This window comes from Leucopleurus acutus (genome assembly GCF_964270905.1).
Source record: "Leucopleurus acutus genome assembly, chromosome: X".
Lineage (NCBI taxonomy): Eukaryota > Metazoa > Chordata > Mammalia > Artiodactyla > Delphinidae > Leucopleurus > Leucopleurus acutus.
In genome coordinates this window covers 58,342,071-58,359,904 of record NC_139148.1, presented here as the reverse complement: position 1 = coordinate 58,359,904, position 17,834 = coordinate 58,342,071, and the positions used below count along the sequence as shown (strand labels likewise).

The 17,834-nt window shown below is 55.5% G+C and overlaps 1 protein-coding gene across 1 annotated transcript in view; it reads right to left on the bottom strand.

The window, feature by feature from the left end:
• Window positions 1-2,299: 2,299 nt before the first annotated feature.
• Window positions 2,300-17,834, bottom strand: part of STARD8 (StAR related lipid transfer domain containing 8) — a gene marked incomplete at both ends in the record, with an annotated part of 69,596 nt that continues 54,061 nt past the window's right edge. The window contains 13 exons of the mRNA XM_082865463.1: window positions 2,300-2,417; window positions 2,561-2,737; window positions 2,838-3,055; window positions 4,048-4,272; window positions 4,556-4,670; window positions 4,938-5,148; window positions 5,549-5,747; window positions 6,226-6,385; window positions 7,374-7,547; window positions 8,239-9,626; window positions 10,858-10,921; window positions 11,891-11,972; window positions 14,396-14,467. Of these exons, the coding sequence (XP_082721589.1) occupies window positions 2,300-2,417; window positions 2,561-2,737; window positions 2,838-3,055; window positions 4,048-4,272; window positions 4,556-4,670; window positions 4,938-5,148; window positions 5,549-5,747; window positions 6,226-6,385; window positions 7,374-7,547; window positions 8,239-9,626; window positions 10,858-10,921; window positions 11,891-11,972; window positions 14,396-14,467 (3,203 nt within the window). The remainder of the gene's footprint in view (window positions 2,418-2,560; window positions 2,738-2,837; window positions 3,056-4,047; window positions 4,273-4,555; window positions 4,671-4,937; window positions 5,149-5,548; window positions 5,748-6,225; window positions 6,386-7,373; window positions 7,548-8,238; window positions 9,627-10,857; window positions 10,922-11,890; window positions 11,973-14,395; window positions 14,468-17,834) is intronic.

Sequence of the window (17,834 nt, the reverse complement as noted above, 5' to 3'; positions counted from 1 at the left end):
GGTTTAGCCAAGACCCCCAGACAGCAGCAGTGAGGAAAGGCCAAAGGCGTGTAGGTACAGCTGAACCCAGAAGAAGAGATTGGAAGAAAGTGACAGACAAATGGGACTTGACAGACACCGAGTGTAAGTGCTGAACACTTACTGAGCCAGACTTGTGATGAGGTGATCACTGGACTGTTTGGCCCAAGAGGAAGCTGAGGTTCAGAGAAAGAGAAAGAACAGGACTTGTTTACCCCGGGCTACTCAACAGCACTCAAACGATGCAAACAGATTGATTGCAAAGCCTGTACTCTCTCTCTAGCTGCCCCTCAGAGCTTGGGGATTTTATGGCTACAGCAATGTGGCAAAGAAAGCAGGAAGTCTATATGAGGGGCCTCTCTTTGCTGGCCACTGGAGCCAGGCCAGGGGCTGCCTTGAGGCACTGAGACCTGTATCAGGCTGGCTTATGGGTAGAACAGGGTCCCCAAGCCTCTTGAGCCTGGGTCTCCATTCTTCATCCTTCAGCTTGAGCCATGTGCAGCAGGGGAAGAAAGGACAGCATAGCAAAGGCATCCCTCCATAGGGCTATCGTCAGGATGCATGAGGTCATGTTGGGGTCTGCTCAGATAGGAGACCTGGTCAGGTCAGGGAATAGGGTTTGCGGCTTCTGCCCAAGCCCTGGCTTCTCAGAATCCTGCCTCTCCCAGCCCCAATCATCTCCCGAAGAGAAAGGCTGAGGCCCTTCCCCATTTCTCCTGCGGCCTCCCTCAAGTCCTACGTTGGTAACACGCACAACCTCTGACCCTAACACCGAAACTGCATCGTAATTTGCCTCTTGTCCCTGGCCCATCGTCTCAGCAAAGACAACCACACAGACAGAGTGCATCTGTAGGAATGCTTTATTGTTCCACTAGGGGTGGTCACATGGACCATGCTCTCCACCTCCCCTGTCTCATCTTAAGTGCCCTTCCCGCCAAGGCTTTCCAGACCCCTGCCCCCACCCAACAGATTATGGTACACTAATGATAGAATACGTGTGTGTGTGTGTGTGTGTGTGTGTGTGTGTGTATAGATGTGTGTGTGTGTGTATATGTATCTATATATATACACAAATACATTTTTTATATTCTGACTGTACAGTATTTACAGATACAAATAAAATAGATAGATAGGTTTAAACATTACAACTGACTGGCTGGAACCCATCCCACTCCAGTTTATTCAGCCAAAAACGATAATAAAGCACCAGCTGGCGTTTGGCATTTGACTTTGCACGTGAACCAAGATGGCTGGTGGGTGGGATAGGTCAGGTTTGGATCAAGCCCCAGCAGGCTGAGATGACATTATGCCCTTCCATCTGACTGGCTGGCTGCTTGAACCAGGGGCCAGGTCTCTGCTGGAGGAAGGGGCTGTCATATCAGCCTGCTAACGCAGGCAGGAAAAGCAGGAAAAGCGACGCGGACATCGATAGTGTCTCCTCACCACCATCTGCTTTTGCTCAGCCCGTGTGGTGGGAGCGAGGCTGTTTACCCTCTAGACATGGCAGTGCGTGGCCAATGGCTACACAGGACCCCAGGGAGTGGCAGATAAAGTATGGGGCCCGAGTCAGGGAAGATTGGTTCATTGGTCTCTTGAGATCTGAGAAAGGAAGGTTCCCCCCACTCTCACATCCCAAGCTATCCCAAATCGTCATGTCACCTACTGGGACCCATCAGTGCCTCCTCTTTAAATCAGCCTCATAAAAATCAGCATCATATTTACACAAATCAAACAGCTCATGGTGGCTGGGGCTGCTCTGTGCTCTGCCCCTGTGCCCATCCACTCTGGTCCAAATTCTCTGCAAAAACCAGTTTAGGACCAATGTTGGGCCCCAAGGCACTACCAGAACCTCCTGTCCAAACTCAAAGGGACCCTAGCACCAAACAGGATGGCTTGGCCTCTCAGAATGGCAGAGTGCTAGGAGCACACACTACTCTCTGCCTCCTCACCCCGCAGGCGGAGGAGCTGGGAAGGCTTCAGACTGACCGGTGGCTCCTTGGACTTGAAGGGCAGTAGCCGTCTTCCTGCTCCAAGAATGACTCCTCTCTCTCGGGAGGGCAGAACACAGGTTTGGGGGTGGAGGTGGAGTGGAGACAGGACACTGAAATTCTCTTTTCCTTCCCTGTACATATGGAGGAGCTTCAGGAAGTAAGGGCAACCGCATGGCCTTGCCTCTACCCTTGGAAGCAGCATCCATCCGGGGGCGGCTCTGCTCTCATTCCCCCTCACTGAGGTGGTGCCAGGGGGCCTGAGTGGTGCCAATCTGGGACCAGGCCAAGGCTCACAACTTTGTCTCAGGGCCAGCTGCCTGCAGGGTCGGGAAGGAATCCCGGATCTTTGCCACCTCCATGGCACACAGGTGCCCGAAGACTTTGTTGTACCAGTCAGGAGAACGGCCCCTGGGGAAGTAGAAGCAGGAAGCCATGAGCCGTGGGTACTTCCCTGGAGCCCTTGCCAGGGACAAGGAAGACAGGACTTGCTCCCCAGGATCAGGGGCATGGGGTAGAGGTGGGGGGGGCGCGGGGCTGAGGTGGCCTGGTACCTGAGGTCAGCGCAGCAGATGTGAGTGAGCCGGGAGCGGCCCAGGCCGCAAGGTTCCATGAGGTACTGGGAAGTGAGCATCAGGGCCCGCACCCCCGACTCCGGCACGGGTTGCTCAGGATCCAGGGACTGAGAGACGAGGAGGCAACCCCCACGGGGCAGGTCAGAGCGCCACATCCTGTGGGGAAGGGACACACACATTCAGCTTCCCGGCGCCGGTTCCCACCCCACCTCCTCAGCCCCCCAAGTACAGCAGGGTGACAGCTCAAGCCCCTCACCGGAGCACCACAAAGTCGCGGCAGGGATGGGGCGCCATGCTGTCAGTGACGTAGTGGTACAGCTCCACACCCGGCATCAGGGCTTCCAACACCTGGGCCCGCAGAAGGTCCTCATCCCAGAGGGCCCTCTCCCGCAGGACACGGTGCAGCACCACGGCCGGAGGGGCAGCTACTTCTGTGGATGCCTTCCACACACACAGCGGGTGCCCGTCTGGTGCCTGCGAGCCACAGGAGTGGGGACGGGGGAAGCTGTCAGGGCTGGAGAACTCCCAATCCACCCCTGGGCCCCGGCCTGCCCTCACTCCAGCCCCCAACAAGGGAAGGCGGCAGGACTACTCCGCTAACCCCAGCCAGATCCAGACAGGCCAGCCCTGCGCTCCCTGTCCTCTTTCTCCTTTCCAAATTTCTGCTCCTCCGCCTGCTCAAGGGCACAAAGAGATGACAGGACACACATTCTCTGAGGCCTACTAGGCTCTACCAAGCAATGGGCACAGTGCTTGGAATTTCTGGAACTGAATATGGTGGTCATCCTCAAGGAACTCCCCGTCTAGTGTGGGAAGCGGAACACGTGCATGGCAACAAAAGCCGCCACTTCCTGAGCCTTTTGCATGTGCCAGGCCCTGTGCAAGCTTCTCACCCTGACCCTGTAAAGAAGCTTTTCCTATGACCGGTTTATCCATGGCAAACCTTGGGCTTGCAGTGTTACTTATAATCAGAATCCGAGAAAGAACATGGCTAGTGCCAAGAGAAGGACAGAGAGAAGTCACCTCCAGCCTGGGGTATGACTGGAGGCTCTGAATGGAGCAGGGGCGTATCAAGCTGGGGCTGAAAATGGCTGCGGAAATATAATGCTTGGGGCAGGTCCAGGCAGGAGGACAGCAGGGGCGGAAGCACAAAGGTGGAAACATGAGGAGCTCAGCGTGACTGCAGTGCAGGTAGGGATGGCAGGTGAGACTCTAAAAGTAGTGACATGTCTGGAGTGGGCTTTGGGGAAGATAATTCCGGCAGGTGCTCCCTGAGAGAGCGAGCCCTGGTCTCATTTGCTTCTCACTTCCTTAAGGTCCTCGCTCTGCTGGCTGACATTCTCCAAGTGGCAGGCGGAAGCACAGCGAGACAGGCGGGGGCAGCTCCTTCCCTGAGGATCCCTGCACACAGCCTGCACTCTGCCCTCTCCCGGCCCCATGGTCACCCTGGGCAGTGTGGTCCTCACCTTCTTGCAAGCCAGCTCCGTGTTCTGGGGCCCTGGCACACTCATCCAGCCCTTGAAGCGCTCAGCAGCATCGCGCAGCAGCTCCTGGATGCTCTCTTCCATGTAGAGGCACAGGCTCATGCCAGAAGCTCGGGCCTGCCGCAGCTCAGCCAGGGCTGGGCCCGGAGGGCTGAGCTCAGCTGCACTGTAGGAGCCACACAGTTGTAGCACCATGTCCTGGGGCACCTGGGAGGGCACACACACACCAGGCTGGGGGCCATGGGAAGCAGCAGAGTCAGGGACGCCCAGTCTCAGAGCCCACGGGGTCTGCCAGGTTCATTTTAAGGGAGCGGAGAGACCTGGCTACTGCGGTGTGGTAGATGAAAAACTTTGTAGGGGAAGAGCTGAAAGTAGGACATTGAAGCATTATGTGTCAAGATGCGCCCTATCCCTGACTTAGGGTGCAAAGGTCAGGCATGTTGGTTCTGCCGGGTCTGAGAAGTAGGCACCATGGCCTAGAGTGACTCACCTGGAAAAGTTTCTTGCAGTCACTGATCATGTGTGATAGGCCCTGGGTGGCAGCCATGTTCTCACTCAAGTCCTTAGGGCCTGGCCGGCCAACCAGGCTACGTTTGCTCTTGATCCTGGAGGGAAGGGCCAGGAAGAGAGGATGGCACGAGGGCACAAGCCAAGCTCCCCAGAAGCCTGTTTGCCAGTCCTGAACACAAAACAACCTGCTGCCCTTTTGAAGACCCTGCTTCACACCATCCAACCAGCCCAGGGCCCCTGAGGAGTCAGGCTGGCCCCTTGTGGTGATGCCTGGGAACTGCAGTGCCAAGCATCCAGGGCCAAAAAGCCAATGGGGCCCAAACCCTTCCTGCTTGGCCCTGCCATGCCTTGCCCTGTCTCACCTGGGGGAGGGGTTATCCTTCTTGGAGACGTTGAGGTGGAAGATGGAAGGTGCCAGGCACACAGCCAGGTTACCAGCTGTCATCTGGTTTTCCTCAGCAGAGGCAATGTCGCTCAGGAAATAGAGCAGGGTCTGTAGCACCTCTCGGTTCTCATCGGGGAGCAGCAAGGTGGCGGCTTGCGCGGCTGCCAACCATTGATCCTTGGGGAGGACTGTGAGGAAGGCAGACAGAAGGGCTTCCTTATTCCCCAAGAGCCTCTGGCAGCAAGCTTCCTGCTTCCAGGAATGCAGAAGGCACAGTGGTCCCAAGGGGAAGTTGGTGAGGGGGAAGGTGGACTCTGGGAGGTCTCTGGGTGCTAGATCAAGCCCGGCTGTAATGCGAAGCATGAGCTTGGGGAAGTCCCTGCCATTCCTCAGGGCCTCAGTCCATATAATGGGTTTGGGGAATAGAATGTGGTCTCTAAGGACCTTTCCAACTCGGCATAGTAAATCTTCCACTGAGCTCATTGGCGCAGCTACACTTGCCTGCACAAGGTTTATCCTCCACAAGCCCTAGGATTCAGGGAGGCCGAGAACCTGGCAGGTTACTGAGGATAGGTGCAGGCGACTCACGCTGGTAGATCTGTAGGAAAGTGGTAGTGAGCTTGCTGGTGAAGATTGGCTCGGGCAGGTCCCGGAAATACTGCTTCAGCAGGTCAGCCACATCATAGGCAGACTGGCCCTCGTAGCAGACGTTGTCGGGGGAGGTCTCATTCATTTGACGCAGGTTCTGGATCCTGGACTTCACCCCGGATTTGCGGAAGATGCCCACCTGGCCCATGCAGGGGAGGGAGAGAGGGAGACATGCAGGGGTGGGAGGGAGACTGTGAGGCCAGCCCTAGACCGTGTGTGTTAGGAGTGTAGGCCACCCCAGAGACATCCAAGTCTGGCAAGCTTCCTGCTGGGCAGGGTAGGAGAGAAATGGCAAAACCGAAGAGAAGGGTTTTTATAGCCTTGGGGCCAAGGAGAAAGATGGCTTTAGTGGAGATGAGTAGGAAAACGAGGACCTAGGCTAAGGCGGGCTCCTGGAAGGTGGGGGCTAATGTGCCTGGGCCAGAAAAAAGTTGGCACAGAGCCGGGCAGAAGGGAGCTTTGGGTCCATCCTTGTTGGGCCTTCCTGAGGGTAGGAAAAGCTTCTGGTGGGCCAGCCCAACCCAGGGGGAAGGCCAGAGCAGCTCCTCTCCCTAATCCCTCAGCCTTGGACTTCCTTCCCATCACCACCTCTCTTCGTGCTCCCCAGAAGGCCTCACCTGGTCCAGGCACTGGCTACGCAGGTAGCGCATGGCTTGCTGAATGCTCTGGGGTAGTGGCTGGCCCGTGCGCTGCACATGGATGAGGGGCGGCACCCCAAACACATGCTGACCCCGGTAGTCCGGTGTCTTGTTCCTCTTCATGAACTTGGGCACTGACCTGTTTGGGGGAGGGACAAAAGATCAGGAACAAGGATGGGGTAGGCCCAGATACAGCTTGGAGACTCTGTCTGCAGTCTTGGGGGACTCAGGTGTGGGTGAGCAGGGTAAGAAACATGCCATCTCCCCAGAGGCAACATTCATTGAGCACCTGCTCTAGGCCCAGTCCTAGGGAGTCCCAGAGGAACACAGGGAGCTCTGAGTCTGGTCAAGGAGATGACCGCACTGACAGGCAGTGACGATACATGTGGCCAGGAGTATGCCAAGAACTTAGGGGAAGACCCACGAGGGAGGGGAATTGTATGTACCTAGGGGGTCAGGGAAGGCTTCAGAGAGAAGGTGGAAATTCAGCTGGCTCTTAAGGGATGGGTAGGCCTTGTCCCAGAGGATAAATGGGAAAAAGACATTCCAGGCAGAGAGAACAGCATGGGCAAAGGCAAAGAGGCAGGAACAAGAGCATGGTGCATTCAGATAAGGGTGACTAGTCTGCTGGCCTGTATGGTGGTGTTGCTTGGGTATGGCGGACTAAAGAGCCTGACAGATGAGGCGGGGTTGGAACGTGAAAGGATCATGATGGGAAGGAAACTGGACCGTATTCTTTGGCAATGGGGAGCCACAGGAGGGTATCTGTCAGGAGAGTGACCACCAAAGATGCATATTAGGACAATCTCCCCGGTGGCAGCATGGAAATTGGGATGGAGGAGGTATAGCTGGGGGGCCTGGGATTCCAACCCCCACCCCAGCCCTCCTCATTCATGGCACACACTCATGTGAATCCCATGTGCATCCCCCACAGACATACATTTGCCACCCAGAGCCACACTGACCTCTCCAGCCTCCTGGCGCATCCCACCACTCCATTGGCCTAGGGGCTCCACCTGCCTGCACCCACCTTCTGAGGGTGACCCTCCCAGGGCCCTGGAGTGGGGGCAGAGAGGGATCCAGGACTTGGATGAGCAGCTTGGTGCCCACCATGGCCCAGGACTCACCAGACCCAGCCCTGTTTGTGGGGGACAGTGTACTTCTCCATGAAGGCGGTGAGCCGCAGCAGTGAGCCCTTGTGCAAGAGGTGGATCTGGCTGGCAAACTGCCGGTTGATCTCCAGCGACTCTGAGTTGAGGCTGGGCCGGTGGGAGTTCTGGAAGCTGTGCCAACGGAGCTTCCTGGTGAGGGGTGAGGGGGTAGAGAAGGCCAGAGGAGCAGGTTTCAGTAAACCTTAGTAAAATTGTGTTCTTCTGGTCTTTTTATTTTTCCCCAGAAGAAAAACTATACAAGGAGAAGGGACCACTGTCAGCAATGACGCTGGGCCCCAGGGTGGAGAAAGCTTAGTCTTGGTTTCCAGGGCTGCACAGCGGCCAGATGCTGTCAGAAAGGGAGGCACAGAGCTCAGGCCCATCTAGTGCCAGCAAACAGTATCAGTCCCCTTTCCTTTCAAGACTGCAGTGGAGGGGCTGCTCTGAGAAACCCAGAATAGTGAAGCTGGGGATCAGAGACCATCTCCTGTGATGCCCTTGATTTACACACGGGGCAACTGAGACCCAAAAGGAGCCACAGTTTGCGCAAGGCCATGGCAGAGGCAGGTCCTGAACCTCACATTCCAGATTCCTGATCCCATTACTCTTTCTATTTCTCTTCTGGGACTGGATTCCAGCTGGCAATCACTCAGCCCCTAAGAACTTGCCCCGGCGCCTTGGGATGAAGAAATTGGCTTGGGGGAGTGAGGAGGGAAAGAGGAAGGGAAGAGAGAAACGGGGTAGGGGAAGAGATGAAGGGAGGGAGAGGGACAGGGAGATGGGGGAAAGAGAGAGAGAGGGACAACAGAAGCCCTGCCCCAACCCTACCCTGAACTCCCACCTGTAGGGTCTGGTAAGTGAGGCCCCAACACCTGAATCTCGTCGTTCACAGGGTGCTGATGCCTGGAGTCCAGCCAGGGACCCTGTGGCCTCAGTCTCGTTTGTGGAGTTCCCGCTACTGTCCAGCTCACTGGAGGAGGCCACAGTGTCAGAAATGGAGTGTCCTTCCACAGACAGACTGGAGGCAGAGGTGGGTTCCCCGCCTGAATTTGCCTCCTGCTCATGATCCTGAGCCAAGCCGGGGGCCCCGGCCTCTGCCAGTGCCAGAAGTTCAGCCTCAGGTGGGGCCTGAGCCTGAGCCGGGACTCCTGGCTGGACATCCGCCTGGCCCAGGGCTGAGGACTCCCTGAGGGCTGGAGCCTCTCCCTGGGCCCGAGCCTCATCGGTCTGGCCTTCCACTCCACTGGTGGCTATTTCTACTGATGAAGCGGCTTCCTCCTCTTCTTCCTCTTCCTTATCTCCAGGCCCCAGGTCTGGGTACATGGCCTGAGACCAGAGCTCCACCCGCTGCTGCAGCCCCCACACGTGCTGGAGGATGTCATCCAGGTGAGTATGGCTGTCCCCACCCTCCTCCTCCTCTTCAGCCTCGGCACCAGCCAGGACAGGCTCAGCTGGGTACAGCTCAGGCATGTTGTCATAGGTGCTGGCGTGGCTGCCCGTGGAGCCACAGGAGCCCCGGCGCCCTTCATAGCCCCAGCAGCTACCTGGCTGCCGATCTGCCAGGTGGTGTCCATCCTCAGGGCACAGGCTCTCAATGGACAGGGAGCGAGGGAATGTGCCTGGTTTGTGGTCCCTGGGCACGTGCACCAGGCAGTCACCCCAGTGTGCCCGCTGAGGACGCTGGAATGTGGCCACAGGCCAGGCCTCCCAGGCCCTCTGGGTCTCAGTGCCACTGCCACTGGCTGAGGTGGCCGCCCGGTTCTTGGCCCTGTAGAGGAAGCCACGGCGACTTCGGAAAGAGGCAGCTTTGGTGGCCTTCTCCGAGGTGGCTGAACTACGCTCTGGCTCTGCTTGCCGGCTGCCACCCTTTTCCTTCCGCCTCAGAGACTCAAGGTGCTTGAGGAAGCTCCGGGAACGGTGCTTCTTGGCTTTGTCTTGTGGAGTCTCCTGGTCCTGAGTGGGGCTGAGGAAGGGCCGGCCACTTGGGCTGGGAGCACAGCCTAGCAAGGGCAGGCCCACTGGCTCGGGTGGTAGGCTCACAGTGATGGCTGGCAGGGAGGTGGCACTAAGCTCAGTGAGGACGCTCTCACAGCTGGAGGTCACTGGCAGGCCAGGGCTCGGCGGGGCCAGCAGGTCAGAGGAGCCCACATGAGACCAGCGCTTACTTTCTCTCTGGAAGGCCCAGTGCTTGCTGATGGTACAATGCTCTTCCTCCTCTGAGTCTTCATTCTGGGAAGGGCGCCACAGGGTGGGGTCAGAGGTGTCCAGCCCACGAGCCCTTGCTTGGGCTCCACTCTCTGCCTCCAAACTCTTGGGGGACTTTGGGGCAAAGGGCCCTGCTCTCTGGCTGAGAACACGTCCTAGGAGGGGGGAACTGGCTCTGGGGTTGCCAGAAGAAGCTAGGAGTCATGGAAGAAGCCCAGATGGAGGGTAGTGGTCATCTGATCAATCAAATTCTTCCCCATTTTATAGATAGGGAAACCCAAACAAATGAGAAGCCACTTGCCCAAGGTCATACAATGTCTGCACTAAGTCGGTGACAGGGCCAGGGCTAGAATCCAAGCATCTTGACCTCCTGTTCTCAGCAGCCTCCCAGTGAGTCTCTAGCCTATACTCTTAGATTAGAATCCCAGAATGGCAGAGCTAGAAAGGATATTTTAGATTTTCTAGTTTTCTAATTTGCAAAGTGGGGAAACTGAGGACCAGAGACGGGAAGAGGCTTGTCCAAGGTCACTGAAAAGTCAGTGCAAAGCTGGGACCAGCCGCCAGGTGTCTCCTGCTTCCCGGGCCAGTGCTCTGGCAACTTGGAAATGGCAGGACTCTGGTAGGAAAAGCTCCAGAGAAAAGCCACAAAGCCTGACCCCAGGGAAGGATGGGTTCATCCGGCCCACATTCCAGGGCTACATGCAGACCAAGAGCCCTCTCCGTTTCTACAATCCCAGATTGGCGGAGTCAGAAAGGCCTTTGGAGACTATTAATGCCACCCCCAATTCACTGCAGAGATGGAGAAAATGAGGCTCAGTGGGGTAAGACCCTGTGGGGTGAGGTTGGGGATCCTGACTTCTAAGACCATATAGGCCATGATTTTCCATCACATTATTCTGTCTCTGCCCCCTAGTCAAGGAATTTTTGCCATCACAGAGCAGTGTAGGCAGATGGATTTCCCTGAGGGACGGCCATCACTAGGTCAGGTTATTAGTAAGTCTAGGAGGTAGGGGTGGGCTGAGGGGGGTGGGTAAGGCTGCGGGCCAAGGTACTTGTTCTCACACCCCAATTTTGAGACCAGGCTCACCAAAACCCAACAGCCTCATACAGCCCCCTACACCCCACTCCCAGGCTGGAGCAAGGCACTGCTCCAGACAGCCCAGACTCACAGGACATTGGAGCTAGTTTCATAAGTGGTTTTTGTTTGACCTGGGCTCCCCACAAGACCACAGAGCCTACTCTTGTCCTAACTCACCTGCTTGCATTGAAAATGAACCTCCAGTTTCATCGAGGCACAACTGTTCAAGGTCATCAGCCTCCTGCAAGGAAACAAAGCAGGGTTCACTCAAGGGTCCCAAGCCCCAGAGCCTGCAGGGCATAGCCTGCCAGGACACTCCCAAGATGCCACCCACTGCTTTGCGTGCCCAAGACATCAAAACTTCTCCCAAGTCCCCATGTTCATGAAGGTTTCAGTGCCAGACATGATGCTGTGGAGATTATGGGCTCTACCCTCTGGGAACATATAGATGTGGGAAAACCCACTACAGAGATGGGACATGTTCAAAAACAGAGTAGACAGAAGGCACAGCAGGCACACAGGGGGTGGGACAAGGAACTTCCATGAAGGCAGGGGAATGCAGTCAGGGAAGACTTGCTGGAGAACAGAAATAGGATTCAGAGGGAGAGAGAAACAGGGACTCATATACCAGGCTTCGATAAGAGCCTGTGACAATGTAGAGAGGGAAACGGTCAGTAAACAGACCAGTGTGTGTGTGAGGGGAGGACTGAGGCTGATAAGGTCAGTCAAAGCCAGGTTGCAAAAGGCCTCAGGTGTCACGCTGAAAAAGCTCTGGACTTCTCCCTGCAGACAGCGAGACATTTGAAGCATACGAGTACCCACTGGGAAGCTGACTCTGGTGGCTATAGGGACGTTGGATCACAGCAAGGAGGGGAATGCAGAGCGGGAAGGCAGGAAGGCCAGTCGGGAGGATGAATCCAAGAAGTCGTGGTTTGGCCTCAAACAAGTAGAGAGGGGACAAATCAGAGGAATGTTCGGAGGCTCTAACTGAAGGGAAAAAAGAATCAAGGCTAGACCTTGGCTTTCTAGTGCCTGGGTGGGTGAGGACGTCACAGACACAGTCGACAGAGTGAACAGCGTGACTGCACCAGATGAGCTTTGTTAATAGGCAGGCTCCTCCTCTGTCAGAGGGGACAAGGATTGCTTTTTCCTACGAGGAAGCCCCAAGCCAGGCCCCTGACCTCCCAGGCCTGGCCCTTAGCATCCCTACCTGCACAAGGCCCCCAAAGAGTCCTCGTCCAGAAAACCGTGGTCCTTCTTCACAGAGCCAATATCCACAGGAAACGAACCTTCTGTATGCCAGAGAAAAGCCAAGATGAGTCGAGGGTGGCAGGTTAGAAACTCAGTGCCAGCGACCCTTGAGCGAGAAGAAGGGGGCCCAGGAAGCGGGGAGGCAGGCAGGCAGGAGAAAGGCTGCAGCGAAGGAGGGGCCCAGGGAGCTCATGGCTGGCCGTTGGAGGAAGGTCAAGGAAAGGACAGGAGGGTCAAGCTGGACAAGAGGACCCATCAGTCAGTTTTGGCAGGTCCATGGGGGACGGCAGGCTCAAGGCCCTGAGTGGCTGCCCAGAGCCCATGTGGGCTCCTCCAGTCCCCTCTGCATCCTGGGCTGCTCAGACAGGGAACCTCTTCCCTGACCCAAGGTGAACCGGGGAGACCAGGGAGAGAGCAAGGACAGTGTGCATGTGCAGCCAAACAACACCTCGCTTCCACTACCGCTCAGAGCAAGGGCACCCACTCCCTGGGGTCTGGGAAAGAGGAAGGAGTGGGGGAAGAGGAAATAGCATCCCCAAATCCCACACCTCTCTGCCTTACTGGTAAAACAAGCCCATGGACTCATTTACTATTATTAATTGAGCATCGACTTTGTGCCAGGCACTGGGGACACAACAGTGAATGAGACTAAACTGATCCAAGCCTACATGGAGTTTATATTGTCACAGGGGCAACAGACAGTGAACAACATGTGAGAGAAACAAACTATGCAGTTATAAATGCTAGCAAAGACATGAGCCAGGGTGACGGGGTAAAGAGAGGCCTTGCTAAGGTGGTGACTTCTGAGCTGAGCCCTGAAGAGCGAGAAGGGGTCAGCCGTGCAAAGAGCCTGGGAGAAAGTCCCAGGCAGGACCAAAACTAAGCCTCCAAGGAGGGCTAGAGCCTGGTGTGAGCAAGTGGTAGAAAGCAGCCCAGAGAGTAGTGAGCAAAGCAGAGAGAAGTATGTGGAAGCTGGGTGATGCAGTCTCGTTGGGGGGAACAAAGTGCTGACACTCACTTCATTCTGGGTGTGCTATGAAGCCAGCGGAGGAGTAACACAGAGCAGAGTAACCGAGTAATGTGGTCAGGACTGCACTTCCAGGGTCCCTCCAGCTGCTGTGCATTCAGAGTAGAGGACGGAGCACAGAAAGGAGGCTGCAGCACTAGGCCAGGCGAGCGGGTCACACCTATGTGGCAGTGAAGGTGGTAGGAAGTGGATGGATTCAAGATATATTCTGGGGCTTCCCTGGTGGCGCAGTGGTTGAGAGTCCGCCTGCCGATGCGGGGGACGCGGGTTCGTGCCCCGGTTCGGGAAGATCCCACATGCCGCGGAGCGGCTGGGCCCGTGAGCCATGGCCGCTGAGCCTGCGCGTCCGGAGCCTGTGCTCCGCAACGGGAGAGGCCACAACAGTGAGAGGCCCACGTACCGCAAAAAAAAAAAACACAAAAAAACCCTATATATATATATATATATATATATACTGGAGGGAGAAGGGACTTGCTGGAGGGTTAGATATGCGGACGAAGGAAAAGAGGAACGGAGGATGATGCCTGGATATGGGGTGCCATCAGGTGGTGACATCTGAGACGTCTGTCAGACAGCTAAGCAGAGATACTGAATTCGGAGTTGAAGAGATGAATCTGGAGCTTGGGACTGAGGTCTGGACAGAGAGGCACTGGGGAGTCATCAGAATATATATGGTACTTGGACAAGGATCTCCTGGGAGAGAGATGTCGAGCGAGAAGAGGGGCCAGGATGGAGCCCTGGGACACCCTAACAACTAGGAGCAGTTAGAGGAAGCCAAGTCAGCTAAGGAGACTGAGAGCGGCAGCCAGAGAGACAGCCGGGAGAAGAGGACATTCTAGGAGCTGAAGTGAGTGGCCAACTGTGCTGAATGCTATTGAGAGACTAAGTCAGGACTGAGAAGTGACCGCTGAATTTGACCACGTGGAGATCTCTGGTGAGCTTGACAAGGGCTGTTTTGTTGGCAAGGTAGGGATGAAGCCAGGGTACAGTGGGGGTGTGGGAAGAAGAGGGGAACTGAAAACAGCAAGTATGAACAACTCTAGAGAAAAACAGAAAAATGAAGGAAAGCAAAGAAATAAGGCCATGGGGAGGGAAGGTGAAAGCAGGGCTGCCAGGGTGCACCCTCCATGTTGCATCTATGTAAATAGGGTTCTCAGAAACAGTACAAAGCAGATGTGGTGGTACAAAGCAGCGGCCCGGCTTGAGACAAGATACTTTAACACACGGGTGACTGCAGAGCTTGTGAGAGCTGATGAGCATGCAGGAGATAGGACAGGATGGTGTAGGAGAGAGGTTGTGACCACGGGAGCAGGGCCAGGGTATGCAGCTTTTTGTGTGGTTGAAGAAAAGATCTGAGGGACCCCATTTTCCAGCTGAACAATGGAGGGATAAGGCAAGTTTGGGGGTGGGGGAGGGGGAGCCACTGAGTGGCCTTACCTTCAAAAAGCTGAGCATACTGAGGGAATCCTGTCGCTCGGAGCCACCTGCATGCGTTTTTGGCCTCAGCTTCTAAAACAGATGAGGGGGAGAGAGACAGAGAAAGGAGATTAGGGGGTGCTGGCGCCAAGCCGCCCTGGTGTGCGCCCTTGCACCTCCAGTAGGGAGGTACCTACAGCTCTGGTGACCTAGAAATGACAACAAAAGCACAAACAGGCTGGCACATTCACTCCATGTCACAGCTAGGATTTCCCCTCTGCTCCCCAAGCCCTACTCCCAGGATGTGCTGGGACACCTCTCTTATGCTTCATTACCTGCCTGTCCCAATCCCCCTCCCACTCTCCCACCCCTGTCCAAGAACAGGACCACCAGCAGCAGCAACTCCCAGGAACATCTGGGGTCAAGGAATACTGCCAGGGGAAGAAACCACTGCTGTGTCTTCACCTCCCACCACCCCCGGGGAGCTACCCCCCCTTCCATGACCCAAGTAGACCATCCTAGTACAGCTAGGGATACGCAATGTTCAACAGCTATTATTTTCTTTCTTATCATCATACCTAACATTCCCCAGCACTCTGATAAGCAAATCTCATTTAACACACACCATAAGCTGCGCAGATTTTAATATGCCCATTTTACATATCTCCAAACAGGCTCAGAAAGGAAGGGCTCGTCTACAAGTCTCGCACTTGACAAAGTAGAGTGCAGGGGCCGGAGTCCAAGCTCAGTCTGACTCCTGCTCGGGGTTCCGACCCCTTCTAACATGGCAGCTTCCCCAGTGCACTCCCCCCCCCATTCACCAAGTCCCAGCCCTCCCTCCCCACTGGGCCTCCCAGGACTGTTCCGGCACTCTCCCGTGGCTTGGCCTCTTTGTGGCACAACTCAATGCTGCTTGCCAAGCTGACAGTGCTGGCCTATGGGAGTCTTGAAGGGCAATGGCTGGGTTAGCCTCCTACCTCTGCTCTGAGAGTGCCTGGCACAGGGTGGGGCACCCCTGCCAGCCTCAGTGGAGACTTGCAGCTGGACTGAAGCCACAAAGGAGGTCCTCCTGGCCATGGTAGGCTGAGTACCTGCAGCAGAACCCTGGGACTGCCAGTTCCCTACGCAGGTGGTACCAGGAAGCAGCGGGGCTGGGAACATGGGACCTGGCATTGTGGTTGGGGGCACAGAGAAGCTGCTGGCTCAGCAGAGCTTCTCTGCCCACGGAGTCCTGCCCCCAACATTTCTTCTACTTCCTTAGTGCCTGTGACCAGGAGACTCCAAGGAGACTGGGGGTGGGGGGCGTTCTCCAAGACAGGAAGAGCTCTCTCCCCAGTGTTCTCCCACAAGGAAATCCAAGATGAGATTCTGGTAGCCAGGAATCATAAGTTAAAGGACAAAAAGGTATTTCAGAGATGCTAGGTGGGTAGACAAGGGAGGGAACAGTGCGGGAAGGTGGAAGTCGGTCAGAAGAAATAACAGGCTCCTCAAGGGTCGCACACTAGTGAGGATTCGATGGGGAGAAGAGAAGGCTCTGAAGCTTCTGGAGCCCCTGAGGGCTTTGGGGGCAAACGGGTGGGGCGGGGATGAACACTTGTGCATTTCTGAAAGCATGTGTGTTGGTCGCTGCTGTCCCAGCATCTGTCTCTGCATGTAACTGTAGCCAAGTTTGCTCATGTCCATGATCCACATAGATCAGCATGGGACCATGAACCTGTGCACACTCCCCCACAGGCCCCTCGGTCTGTGCACGCGCCTGCACCTGCATCTGTGTGCACATGTGTGTGTTTTATGTTACTACAACCTTCCAACCTACGATAGAAATCTAGGAATCACCAGGACCTCTGAGAGGTACTGGAAAGTGTTTGTTCCCGCAGAGCCCAGCTAGCAATACCTCAGCCCCTCTGGCAGGGGGCAATGCAAGCCCAGGAAATGATCCAGGTCTCTAGGCCAGTGATGGATGATCTCGGGACGTGGTAAAAGTAGCCCAAAGGGACTTCACACCAGCCCAGGCAGCATTTGAGGGACATGGTTTTGCTGCTAGGACAGTTGAGCCGGCTGCCACAGCCACTTCCCTGTCTCCTGCTCCTACCACGCCCCCGTGAAAAGGCCCATCCCTGTCCTCAGAGCCCCTCCAGGCAACCAGCTCTGCTTTCCTGTCATTAGGACATAGGGGAGGTGCCAAAGGAAGGACCAGGTCCGAGTTTCCAGAAAGGCGGACACAGAAGGAGACAGTGACCTCTAAAGGGCCACAGGTCTAGAATGGCCACCCAAGGCAAAGGAGCCAGTCCCCAGGAACAGGTCTGCATGTCAAGAACACACCCTTGAAGACCACTGCAGCCCTCGGTCACTCGTGGCTAGAGGCAGAACAAGGAGGAGGAGGGGGAGGAGAGAGGAATCTGACTGCCCTTCCTGAGCCTGGAGGTGGCGGAAGAGTGCAGTGATGAAGTCCTGATCTTACACATCTGTGCCTCCTGCCTGAGTCACAGGTCCTGTGGGAGAGGGGCAGGCTGCCCACTCCCCTAATGCTCGGCAGCGGCCCTGGCCAGGGTTGGCGGAAAGGGGACCAGCTCACTCAGGTGGGCGCCAAGTTTTTTCATTCCTACGTAGAGGCCTCTAGCCCCTGCTATTCAAAGCATGATCCCTGGACCAGCAGCACTGGCATCACCTGGGAACTTGGTAGAAAGGCAGAATCCCAGACCTACTTAATCAGAACCTACATTTAACTAGGTCCTCAGATGATCTGCATGCACATTAAAGTTTGAGAAGCGCTGGCATAAGTCACCTACCTCAGGGCTTTTCACCCTTCGATGCACGTTAGAGTCAGCGAGGAAGCTTTGTATAAATACCAATCCCCCGGGGCCCTGTCTCCGGAGGCCCGTTTAATTGATCTGTGGTGACACTCTCCAAATCAGTATTTTTTTTAAAAGCTACAGTATGGACTGGAAAGGGCCCGAGGGACTTTACCAAGTCACAGAGTTAAGTGTCACAACTGAGACTACGACCCTGATCTTTTAATTCCACGTCCAGCGCTCTTTCCACTGCATTATGGCACCTTCCTTCAGATGCCAGATAAACAAAGGGCTTAGACTCAAAGGAACCAACTCCAGGCCCCCAGACTTTTTTCTGCCCCTTCTGGTCTAGGGGAGTTACAAGTCTGAGTTCCAATCCTGGTTAGTCACTAGCTCTCTGACTAGCCGGTCACTAGCTCTCTGACTTTGGGCAAGTTGTTTAACCTCTCTATGACTCAGTATTCTCCTCTGTAAAATGAGAATAATAGAATCCACTTCTAATAGCTACTGAGAACATTAAATGAAATACCACACATTGTACCAAGCATTCAACAGAGAGTTCCTTCCCCACACTGACTGAAGGGTCCCAAGGAAAAAGAGAAAATGGGAGAAAGAGACTCAGCTAGTGTTCTCTTCTGGGTCTGGAGAGTGGCTGCATCTGTATCTCT